The 12,460-nt window shown below is 41.9% G+C and overlaps 1 protein-coding gene across 1 annotated transcript in view; it reads right to left on the reverse strand.

Moving 5' to 3' along the window:
- Positions 1-1,104: 1,104 nt before the first annotated feature.
- Positions 1,105-12,460, reverse strand: part of CAAP1 (caspase activity and apoptosis inhibitor 1) — a 44,322-nt gene continuing 32,966 nt past the window's right edge. The window contains exon 6 of the mRNA XM_075595499.1: positions 1,105-2,415. Coding sequence (XP_075451614.1) covers positions 2,078-2,415 — 338 coding nt within the window. The 3' untranslated portion in view covers positions 1,105-2,077. The remainder of the gene's footprint in view (positions 2,416-12,460) is intronic.

Raw genomic sequence — 12,460 nt, forward strand, 5'->3', positions numbered from 1 at the left:
TGACATTCACAGTACCTCAATGTTCAGTGACCAAAACTCTCCTCTTAAATGATCTAAATCATTTCCCATTTTTGCCCACCCTGGAATCCATTTTAAGTAAATGTCCTCATGGTTATGTTTGAAAAAGGTCAATTCACTAAACTGCAAAGTACTCGTACTGCACGTCCGTCTTCCTTCCTGCAATATGAAATATACTGGTGCCCTGTAAATGAACAATGTCTAGAACAAGGGAGTGCACACTTTTTGAGCTGCGCCCCGCCCCCCCCCCCCGCCTGCTCCCCTTCACCTTGTTTGGCGACGTCAAATGACTTTGCGCACAGCTGGTCTAGAACATCAATAAATCATAACAACATTATACTTTACTTACAGACTACCAATAGTAAACAGCCTGATGAGTTGAAATACAATATCAGCGGCATTAGCTTTTATCAGTATGTGGTTCTAACCTTGTCCCCGTGGTTTTTTTTTTTCAAATTGTTTCCAACAAACCAACAATACAAAAAACCATCTAAAAATCAACACAAATATTGTTTAACATAACTTCATTTGTATTTTCAATGTCACACAATTGTAGCACAAAGATAACTGAAGATTTGATTTATCAAATGGACTATGTTCGCTCTCCCATCTTTGTGGTACAGTTAGCACTGGAAATAATGAACGGATGATACCATTTAACTTGCTTCATTTCTGTGGCAAACACGATTTGATTAAAACAAATAATAATTGTTAATGATTTCTGGATTCGTTGCACTCAGAGCAGTAAACTCACTACACATTTTTATATTCAGATTTTCTTGTAATATTTGCAGATTTATGGTTTCAGTTGTCATTTTATGGGTAATTTCTATTTTGTACAGTACTAATGCCTTCTGCACCATTTCCTCATCAATACCGAACGAAGTGTGAAGGATACATTTTAGTATGGTCATCGAAATATGTTCAATCACCACTGGGCTATACTAGAGGGATCCAGTATGACGATCAGGTGGAAAAGAAAGAAATCAAAAAGTATACAATAACTCTCAGAAGCATTGTTAACCAATGCAAATCGAATGCCTATGGAGATAGAAAAGGAATAAATAATTGAACATAACCATTACGCAAGGTAGTACACTTTAATTATATTAAAAGACGACCCAAAATGACGACAGGGAGTCATGGAATAGTCACAACAAAATGCAGAAGAAATGCACATTGACCTCTTAAAATATGAACATGGCGTAGTATGAAAATGCTGAGCATCTCTAGCCCATTTGCTACTTCGTTTCTGGTAACGGGGTTTTCTTTATTGGTGTTTGGGGGAAATTGAAGGTGGGGGTCAATGATAATATAATTTGGTGAAACGATAAGATCTAGTCAGAGCTTCTTCTTATTGCAGTGTAATCAGTACAAGAGAAGACATATTATGACAGAGTTATGCAATATAATAAGGCACACTTACTTTCTAATTGTAGGTGCTTGTTCATTAAACTGTGATTGCCGATTGGGGCATTGTTAATTGGAAACTCCCATTGGGGGAAAAAAGTCAAGCCTCGCTCCATGAATATTTGATATTTGTGCTGTCTCTCGGGAGTTGTGCTTTTGTTGTTTATAGAATATGAATGTGCAATTCCCAACCCAGAAAGAGCTTTGGTGCCGATTGGGAATTGAACCCATCTGAACAATCACAGTTTAATAAATAACCCCCTTACTTACTGTTGTGAAACCCTCATCACACTAGGGCAGAGGTTCTCAACTCCAGTCCTCAAGACCCCCCCTACAGGTCAGGTTTTAAGTATAGCCCAGATTCAGTAATATATTCCCTGCTGAAGCAGGAAGCCACTTGTGCTGAAGCAGGGATATTCTGGAAACCTGACCTGTTGGGGGTGGGGGGGGGGTGTGAGGACGATTTGAGAAGTCATGCACTAAAACATCAAGTCAAATTTCCTTAGGTTACATTTTCAATAAATTGATGATGTACAAATCGACACAGGTCAACTACCCTTTGCCACAGGAGGTGCTTGCAATGTATTACTCAGGAAATGCATTGCAGGCCACTATGCCAGCAAAGTGGTAAAAATATAGTGCAATAACTTCAGGACTTTTTCACGTCGCCGGCCTTCATCAGGGCTTTGATGGCCCGGGCCCTCATCTCGAGTTCCAGCAGCTCAAGCTGCTGGGCTGATGGCTGCACTTCCTCTGGGAGTGCCGTCACGTCGGCTGACTGTGGATCTTCTGTTACCGGTTCAGCCAACCCCAGAATTTCATTGACGCTTTTCTCAATGTCCATCACAATGTCGTCAGCCTGGCCGACTTGTTTTGGGGGGGCAATAACAGGTGCCTCCTGACTTCGTTCCTCGCCACTCGCCCCTTCGATATCGCTGTCGTAAGTATCAGCGTTTATGCTGAGAGCATCACAGTCCTCTCCCCTCCCTGCAAGAGTAAGAAAATCACCAGGTGTGTTTCAGACAATGGCAAGACTACTCTATGGTGATAACATTATGAAGAAATGCAATAGAGAGCATGGAAACCACATACAGTAGCAAAGATTCAAAATCTTCACAATTAAATCCTGTCCCAACCAGTTAACCAATGTCCTTGTATGTAAATAGGCACTACAGTTCATAGGAAAGCAACACTGGCCCTACATTTTGGTAAAAACCAACCTGATCTGTATTATAACTGCAGATGTTAATGGTATGACTTTTTGTTTTGTTGTGATTAGAGCTTAGGGAAATGGTCTTAAAAGTTTGGGCACAATTTTGTAAGGAACAGAAAGGAGAAGAGCAAGAAGAACAAGCTTTTTCATGAAGCTCACCATCAACATGTTGACATTTTTAATGACAAACTTAAGTTATGCATTTGCTAGCCCAAATTAAAAATCAACTCTTTCCCTCGCTGCTGCGATCTAGAACATCAGGTGAAAAAGAAGATGGAGTGGACAGATGTACTTACTAATTAATTTCAATGCACTTCAACCTCCCAAAACAATAAAACGACAGAACATCAAAGATAGATGTCTCTTAAGAAAAGGAGTACTCAATAATTCTACTTGGATTTCCTTTTGTACTGTTAAGCTATGGCAGAGGATAGATCTTAAAAAGGTTTTACTGTAGTCTGCCTTTAAAATTCATGAGTCAGCTTCTGACCGTGCCCTGACCTACGCATCTAAAAGTGTCCTTGCATATCTAGTACACTTTTTAAACTTTAACTTTCTGTGGCACTTTTGGTGCCCCCGAAGATCGGGAATTATTGGATGTTGATGTGCATGTCCCCATGTATACAGTAGCTCAGACACTGCCGATGTTGAACTGGCACTGCCATCCTGAACATGTCCTGTATGCTCAGTCCAGGGAAATGCAGCATAGACAAAATCTCTGCTCACGATACAATATACTGATGTGACTAGCTCCATGCATCATTGATGTGCTGTGATACATTGTGGAATTCTGTACAGATATTAAAAATCAACGAGAATGTACGAGCTTTGAAACAGTCGTAAAAACAATAAGGGGAGCAAACAGATACTGTGTATCCAGAACACACACAAAAAAACACAAATCTGGCAATGGACAAGCCAAAGGAAATATATCCCCCCCTCCCCATATCTTAGACGGATTAAGTCTCGATCTCACCGTAGAAATCAGTGACAGAGGAGCTCACTATGGCATACTGTACCTGCAACATAGGATTTTGGAATAGATTGTGATACGACAGTAGTCACAAATGTATAAGGTTTTGGTGTAGAGAAAGGTCACAGCGTTTCATTACCACAGGAAATCTAATTTATCAAGCAACACATCATTGATCCGTTTAATATTTTATACTCAACTCATGAAAGCTGCTGCGGAGACATTATTTGAATGCAGGAGGAGAGACCTGATTATTCCCATGCATACATTTGAATAATTATTCCGCCCTTTTTGAGCTCATAAAAATTATCAAGGTAAACTTGAAATATTAAAAACACACCAGCATCATAAATTTGTTAGAACATAAATCAGATGGACTGTGAAGGTAGGGGGTAGTCGTCTGCATGATAAAGGTTAAGCCAGACTGGTTCAGCCAGACATAAGCCAGGGGCCATGTAATGTAACCTGTAAAAGGCAACGTGTACCCCGCTTTTCCCTTTTACATGTTCCCCTTGCCTCAGAAACATGAAACTACAGAAGTATAAGTTTTAGATGAGATATTTGGGTGGAAATGTAGTTATTTTCTTTTGTTTGCAGGAGTTCGGGGGCCAAAGTTACCGGTAGTCCCCTAATTCTTCCCGACGTGCAAGCATGATCCCGGGCATGGTCCCCCCCCGTCATAATTGTATTAAAACATATTTTATTGTGTTTGGTGCATTTTCTATAAATCTCTATGCAGTCAGTTCAGGCATCCACATAGGTGAAGGGATGTCTGGATAGACATTGGAGTTCAAAGGAGGGAAAATGTCCATAGGTGACAAAACCATTTGGTGGGTGAGGAAGGGCGATTTGCCAGGTCTGGGGAACAAAGGGTAGCCTGTGGTGACACCTTTGAGTCTGCCAGACCTGGTGGAGCCTGCCCAGTGGTGGCAATGAGTTAGCTGGGGGAAGATACAGGTCTTAGTCGAATTTCCCATTGGCTAATTCATATTTCCCTCCCACCCGGCTTTGCGCCGCCTTGGTACGCCTCCTCCTCCAACGTCAGCCAAGAGACGAGCCCGTTTCTATTGGCTGGTGGGAAGGAATTCTCACGCTCTGATTGGTTGCTCCTATTTCCATGCTGAAGATACACCAGCGGAGGGTATGTAAGGAGTTGGCCGAGTCAGAGAACTGAACAATCTTGTGGCTCGAGTCGGTGAAGCGCAGGCGGGCTTTTAAAGTTGCTTTGTTATGAATAGCAGAGCAGTCGGCTTAGTTTCTGCCCTGCCGACACAAAATCAGACGCGAGGTCCAAGTTCTCATTTTAGAACGTAGCGGTCGCGGCTAGGGTTTTTAGCCGAAAAGGACCAGGAAGCCAGGTGAGATTTCCCAGTCAGGGTAAGCCTTCCAAACCCCCAGTAAGTGTGTATTCTGTCTGTATATTCATTGTGTGTACGCAGGTTTACCCGAAAAAAACTCATTTTATTCCACAACCTTGCTTTGTCTAGTGAATGATCCCGGTTAAAAAGGTGTTAAAAGTCCTGGTCTCCGTGACATGGACTTTTACTGTTCTTGGGGAACCTGCATCCAAATATGTGATGGTGGAAAAAATCACCCACACGCTAATGACAGGTTGTTCCTCGTGTTTTAAAATATTCACTCGTTTGTTAAATTATCTTCAATCAATTATGAATGAAAAAAAAAAATGAATCACATAAATCACCTGTTCATATTAAACAAACAAACGGACAGCTAGCTATTCTTCTAAATGGCAACAACCTTGTGCGAGTATGACTTTTGTGTCCTTGTAACGTTTGAAAAGTATAGAAAGACAAGCAGGCTTGCTGCAGTCCGACTCAATCATACCAAAGGATGACCTCCCGCTCAACTTATATTAGTGAAGTAAAATGATTTGCTACAAGTAGGTGTCACTGGGGCGATTAGAAACAAACGCACAATTCCACAGAAGGGATCAGAAAAGCCTCCTGAATTACTGCACTTATTACTCGTCATCTTTTGAACATATGATGTTCAGGAGTACAAATATCGCCACACTGTCCACGGTATGTGTATCTTCATTGTATTGTATTGTATGTCTTTATTTATATAGCGCCATTAATGTACATGTGGTAATCAAATAAATAACAGATAATATAAATAACAGATCATGGGAATAAGTGCTTTAGACATAAAAGTAACATTAAGGAGGATGAGTCCCTGCCCCGAGGAGCTTACAATCTAATTGGTAGGTAGGGAGAACGTACAGAGACAGTAGGAGGGAGTTCTGGTAAGTGCGTCTGCAGGGGGCCAAGCTTTATGTATCAGGTGTTCAGAATGTTCACAGTGCTATTCATATGCTTCTTTAAGCAAGTGTGTCTTAAGGTGGGTCTTAAAGGTGGATAGAGAGGGTGCAAGTCGGGTACTGAGGGGAAGGGCATTCCAGAGGTGTGGGGCAGTCAGTGAAAAAGGTTTAAGGCGGGAGAGGGCTTTAGATACGAAGGGGGTAGAAAGAAAACATCCTTGAGAAGAACGCAAGAGTCTGGATGGTGCATAACGAGAAATTAGGGCTGAGATGTAAGGAGGGGCAGAAGAGTGTAAAGCTTTAAAAGTGAGGAGAAGAATGGAGTATGAGATGCGGGATTTGATCGGAAGCTAGGAGAGGGATTTCATGAGGGGAGATGCTGAGACAGATCTAGGAAAGAGTAGAGTGATTCTGGCAGCAGCATTTAGGATAGATTGTAGGGGAGACAGGTGAGAGGCAGGAAGGCCGGACAGCAGGAGGTTACAGTGTGAAAGTTGTGAATAAAAAACACAAGTCTGAGGATATGTTTTGCAGAATGACAGATAAGTTTATTGCATTGTGCGGTGCACACGCAGAAGGAAGGTTCAAAGTAAACACTCCCCCAACGACATGGTGGCATACAGGCCTTATTTATACACAAAATACTAAGCCCACGCCCCCTATATGAGGTTGCGTGTGCGTCACTACGTAAGCATATGAGATAAACAAAATATGTACATGAACACATTGAGTTAATAGCATTTACTGTGGGATTCATATTAGAAATGAAATGACTCGGCACTAACACTTTATTCAAGCCGTTGACCTTTTCTCTACATACGGGACTTCATGGGCACCTCCCTCGGAATGCGGGACAGTGTGTTATCTGTCTCTTATTTTCATAACATTGGCACTTTTGCTCTTCTCTTCAAAGTTTTTCAAGTTAGCTGCGTGGCTTATTATCACTTTAAAATTGGAAGCAAAAATCTCTTTCAAAACGTCCATTCTCATACCCCTTTCATTCAGACAAAACCTAAAACGGATGCTGACTTAAAATGGTTGCTTAGATCCCAGTGCTGTTATGTCAGACCCCCCCCCCCCCCCCTTACGTCATATTCTCACTTTGTCAACAGTAATCAAGACGGGAGAGAATGAGGGCCTGAGTCAGAGTTTTAGCAGTCGAGCAACAGAGGAAAGGGCGTATCTTTGTTATATTGCGGAGGAAAAAGCGACAGATTTTAGAAATGATTTGAATGTGAGGGGCGAATGTGAGAGAGGAGTCGAGTGTGACCCCTAGGCAGCGTGCTTGGGCTACTGGGTGAATGATCGTAGTTCCAACAGTAATGTGGAAGGAGGTAGTAGGGCCAGGTTTGGGAGGAAGTATGAGGAGCTCTGTTTTAGCCATGTTGAGTTTAAGGCGGCGGAGGGCCATCCAGGATGATATAGCAGAGAGACATTCAGAAACTTTGGTTTGTACAGCAGGTGTAAGGTCGGGTGTTGAAAAGTATATTTGTGTGTCGTCAGCATAGAGGTGATACTTAAACCCAAAAGATGTTATTAGGTCACCTAGAGAGAGTGTTTACAGAGAAAAGAGAAGAGGTCCCAGGACAGAGCCCTGGGGTAACCCCATAGAGAGATCAATAGAAGAGGAGGAGGTGTTAGCAGAAGAGACACTGAAAGTACGATGGGAGAGGTAGGATGAGATCCAGGATAGAGCTTTGTTCTGAATACCAAGAGTATGGAGAATGTGAAGGAGAAGAGGGTGGTCCACGGTGTCAAATGCTGCAGAGAGGTCGAGTAATATGAGCAGAGTGTAATGACCTCTGTCTTTGGCAGCATGGAGGTTGTTAGTTATTTTAGTGAGGGCTGTTTCCGTGGAGTGAGCAGTGCGGAAGCCAGATTGTAGAGGGTCTAGGAGAGAATAGGTGTTGAGAAAATGGATTTGATTTAAGTAAGATTTTAACTATTTCACTTAAATATAAAAAATGTATAGGTAATAGTCATTGCTCTGAACATACCAGTTTTGCTCTTACACCAAGTATTTCAGTTTCCCATTTTGGTGGCGATCTTGAGGAGATATTTGTACTCCTGAACATCATATGTATGACATATGACAAGTAATGAGTGCAGTGATTCTGGGGGCTTTTCTGATGCCTTCTATGGGATTGTGTGTCTGTATAGGACCAGTGTGTCACGGTAGACCAGGTCTTTTAACACCATTTATATTTAAGGGATAAGTCACAGGGCAAAACAAGGCAGTGAAATAAAATGAGGTTTATTTTGGATAAGACCTCTGAAACACAAGAATACAAAAATATACACACTTATAGGGGTCTGGGGAATGAGATCTACCTTTCCTCAGTGCAGGGACCCACTTCAAATGGGTTTCCCCTGTCCACTTCTCTGCCTCAGGATATCAGAGTGCTGAACACACAGCAGCCACTCTGACATGTCTCCCCAGCTGGTCACAGTCCAACTCCACACTCCTTCTCAGAGTGTCTCAGAGAATCTTCACACTCCTTCCCAGAGTATCTCTCCCTCGGAGGGTAACTTATGCTCTGATCAGCAGCACCCTTTATATAGCCCTCTGTGGCTATCGTTTGCATGGGAGGGGGCTGCTGGCCAATCAGAGACCAGATTAGTTTGGTGCCACAAAAGCCAGAGGAGAGCGTGCTAAGGCACTCAAGATCTCCCGCTGGGTAGGAGCCTCAGAGTCTGGACAGTACAATGCTCTTACTTCCAGATCTGATCAACAGCCTTTCACCTCCCACCAGGAGTCCTGACACCTAGCTATCCAAACTCTGGTTTTAATCCTATTATTTCTATGGAGAGCTTCAACTAAGTGAATTGCTTAGTCTTTCTCCATAGAAATGACAGTAAGTGGAATATCTCATTTACTTTCTTGCATGTTAATTCCATCACCACACAATACCAGGTATCTAATCTGGGAGAAATTGCTAACACAGGCATAAATACAGACACAAGGTAATTATGTAAAAGACAGGACTTAGAATTACACACAGCTAGCCCAAATCACATCATAAGACAATGCCGGCTTTCTAAACTGGGGGAAGGATTGTCACAAGGCACAAAAGAACACATGCTTTGAAATCCATTCTCTCAGACATGGGTTACATTTACACATTCCCTGTTCTTCCCCAGATATTAAAGACATTTGGCTGTATGAAATATTACTAGGGCAGCCAAGTTACACAGCTGGGATTTTTCTTTATTAGGTCCCCCAGCTACCCCTACCATCACACAGTGTGTTAGTTCCCACCACATCTCTCACGCAGCTGCTCGTCAGTTTATAAGTTACAATTGACTGTTCCTATGTATATCTAACACTTCTAGCACTATAAGACACAAACACACACACAAAAAGTATAGTAGCTGTAGGTTTTCAGTACACGAGGTTGCAGGTACAATGTATGCTTGGAGAGTTTACACACCCTGTAATCTTTGGCATATCACTTGCTCTCCCTTTCCCACAGCATGCATGTTGCAACGTATTTGCCACGATAACATAACTTAACGAAATATCAGTGATCGGTTTGTATAGTCACACAGTTGCTCCAAGGATTTGTATGTTTTAACTCCATCAGCAATGGAATGTAAAATATGGAAATTTCCCACCCTCACTCTGCGAGTGTTACAATATGGTATATTGTGGACCTTCTCAAAATATTTTGTCCAAGCATAAATTCTGTTACAAAACGCTATATGGTAGATATCACTGTCAAACTATATAGCCATACAGTATCTGATTGCGACATAAGTAAATATAATAATCAGTTAAAATGCTAATAAATAACACAATAAGCAAGCTTAATGCAAAGTCAATAGAAAACACCCAAGTGCAAGTAGATTCATTTACCATAGCCCCTGTATCTGTAGACTTGGATAATAACAGATCTAAGAACCATGGTAATGACCAAAGGTGTAGAAGATATACTCAGTTTATTCTTCACATTTTTTTTCACTCCCTTGTCTCCACTCCACCCCTCCTCTCACTCCTATTTATGTATAATGTACTGATCCATGAGAATGTCTCTCCAGGCCTACATTGGGGCTAGAATTGTACTTGCATCCATATTTATTGTTTATCTTTTCTACGAATTTTCATTTTTGTGGAGTGTTACCTAGCACACATACTTTTTTTTAAATAAACATTGATATAATTTAAAAAATGAGTTAGTATTAAGGGATTTTTTTACCCGATAGGGCTCAAGTAATATATACTAAGGCACATAATTTAAAAGATAAATTGGCCCCGAGCCTTTTGCCAACTATAAATACAGACGGTCCTCGTTTTACGACGTTTCGTTTTACGACGAACGGCTTATCCGACGCTAGTCAATGCATCTCTATGGCCCGTTTTTACGACGCCCGAACGGCTTATCCGATGCTCTTACGACGCTTACAAAATTGCTACAATTGCCCAATCAGAAGGCTGCAGGTTAGGGAAATCATTCTGAACAGTCTGTGTGAAGGTTTAGTGGTGTATTTTAGGCCCTAACCATGTCTGATAAAATCAAAAAGCGAAGTGCTGTTACTCCAAAAAGGATTAGAAAATCTATTACTTTGGAGACCAAACAAAACATAATAAAGCGCTGAGAAAGGAAAGACGAACACAGAAATTGGACGTGCCTTGGATATACCTCGCACAACTATTGTGACAATAATAAAAGATAAGGCAAGAATCTTGGAACAAATCAAGGGCTCAGCACCTATGCAAGGAACAACAATAAGGCAACATGTTGGGCATACTGCTGAGGTAGAATAACTCCTCATCATATGGCTGGAAGATCAATCCCAGCGTCATGTGCCCATTAGTTTAGCCTTAATTCAGGGCAAGGCTTTGAGACTTTATGAGGACATTAAGCACCAGCATGGAGAAGGGACCACTGAGGAAACGTTCACTGCAAGTAAGGGCTGGTTTATGCGGTTTAAAGAGAGGGCAAACTTGCATAACATTAAAGTGACCGGTGAAGCTGCTAGTGCTGATTAGGAGGCAGCTAAAACCTTCCCTGTTACATTGGCCAAAATTATAGAGGAAAGTGGCTATTGCGCACGTCAAGTGTTCAATGTTGATGAGACTGGGCTGTACTGGAAGAAAATGCCCAGTAGAAGCTACATTGCAAAAGAGGAAAAATCAATGCCTGGGTTTTAAAGTTTAAAGTTGCAAAGGACAGGCTGACTCTTCTGCTTGGATCAAATGCTGCAGGTGATTTCAAGCTAAAACCTTTGCTTGTTTATCATGCAGAAAATCCTAGGGCATTCAAGGGTTATGCAAAGAGCACACTTCCAGTGATTTGGAAGTCCAACCGTAAGGCATGGGTAACACGGAGCCTTTTTGAGGACTGGTTCCAGCATCAATTTATCCCAGCTGTGCAATTATATTGCATAAACCAGAACCTTGATTTTAAAGCATTGCTGCTCCTGGACAATGCTCCTGGCCATCCCGTGTACCTGGATGACCATCATCCAAACGTCATGGTGGTATTCATGCCCCCAACACCACCTCATTGATACAGCCGATGGACCAGGGGGTTATCGCTTCTTTCAAGGCCTACTACCTTAGGCGAACATTTGCCCAGGCCATCAGAGCAACTGATGTGGAAGGAGGTCCAACGTTGAAAGAATTTTGGAAGGGTTACAACATTCTCCATGCAGTAAGAAACATCGGAGAGGCATGGAATGAGGTCAAACAATCCAATTTAAATGGAGTTTGGCGTAATTTGTGCCCTGATTTTGTGTCAGATGCCCAAGGCATTACAGAGACTATTGCAGAGGTTACAGAAACTATTGTGCAAATGGCCAGAGATCTCAACTTGGAGGTGGTAACCGAGGATATTGAGGAGTTGCTCGCCTCACATTCTAACGAGTTGAGCAATGAAGACCTGATGCAATTAGAAGAGCAAAAAATTGCTGAAGAGGAGGCCCACCAATCTGCTGAAGTGGCACAGCCACGTAAATCTTTGTCAACCAAAATGTTGGCTGCGGCATTCAAGCACATTGATAGCGCACTGGCCATATTTGAGGAAAATGACCCTAACATTGAACGGAGTTCAACAGTCAGTCGTGGAGTGTCCAGCCAAATCCGCTGCTATAGAGAGATCTACACGCAGAAAAGAAAAGGATCTGTCCAGACTTCATTGAAGAAATTCTTCAAGAGGCCCAAACCTTCAAGTCCACCTACATCACCTCCAAAAAGTCCGTTGTCTGTTGAAGATCCCCCCCAATCATCTTCCTCCAATAATTGATGGGTTTTTTTTGTTCATGTACATTACTGTACAGAATACAGAAGCGTTTTATTTTACAGTTCTGGAATCAATAAATATAATGTTTACATAATAATCTGTGTGTGTGCTGCATATCTTATTGCTTGAGTAACATTTTCTGTGTATTTTAGCATTAAAAATGCCTTCAGGAATGGAACGTTTGATTTAAACAGTGTTCCTATGGGAAAACAGGTTTCGCTTTACGACGCCATTTTGAGTAACACATTGCGTCGGATAACCGAGGACAGCCAGTACTAACGAAAGTTGACTGGGTGAGAAACCAGAAGGATTTTTTTAAATCT

Source organism: Ascaphus truei, chromosome 1 (assembly GCF_040206685.1).
Source record: "Ascaphus truei isolate aAscTru1 chromosome 1, aAscTru1.hap1, whole genome shotgun sequence".
Classification (NCBI taxonomy): domain Eukaryota; kingdom Metazoa; phylum Chordata; class Amphibia; order Anura; family Ascaphidae; genus Ascaphus; species Ascaphus truei.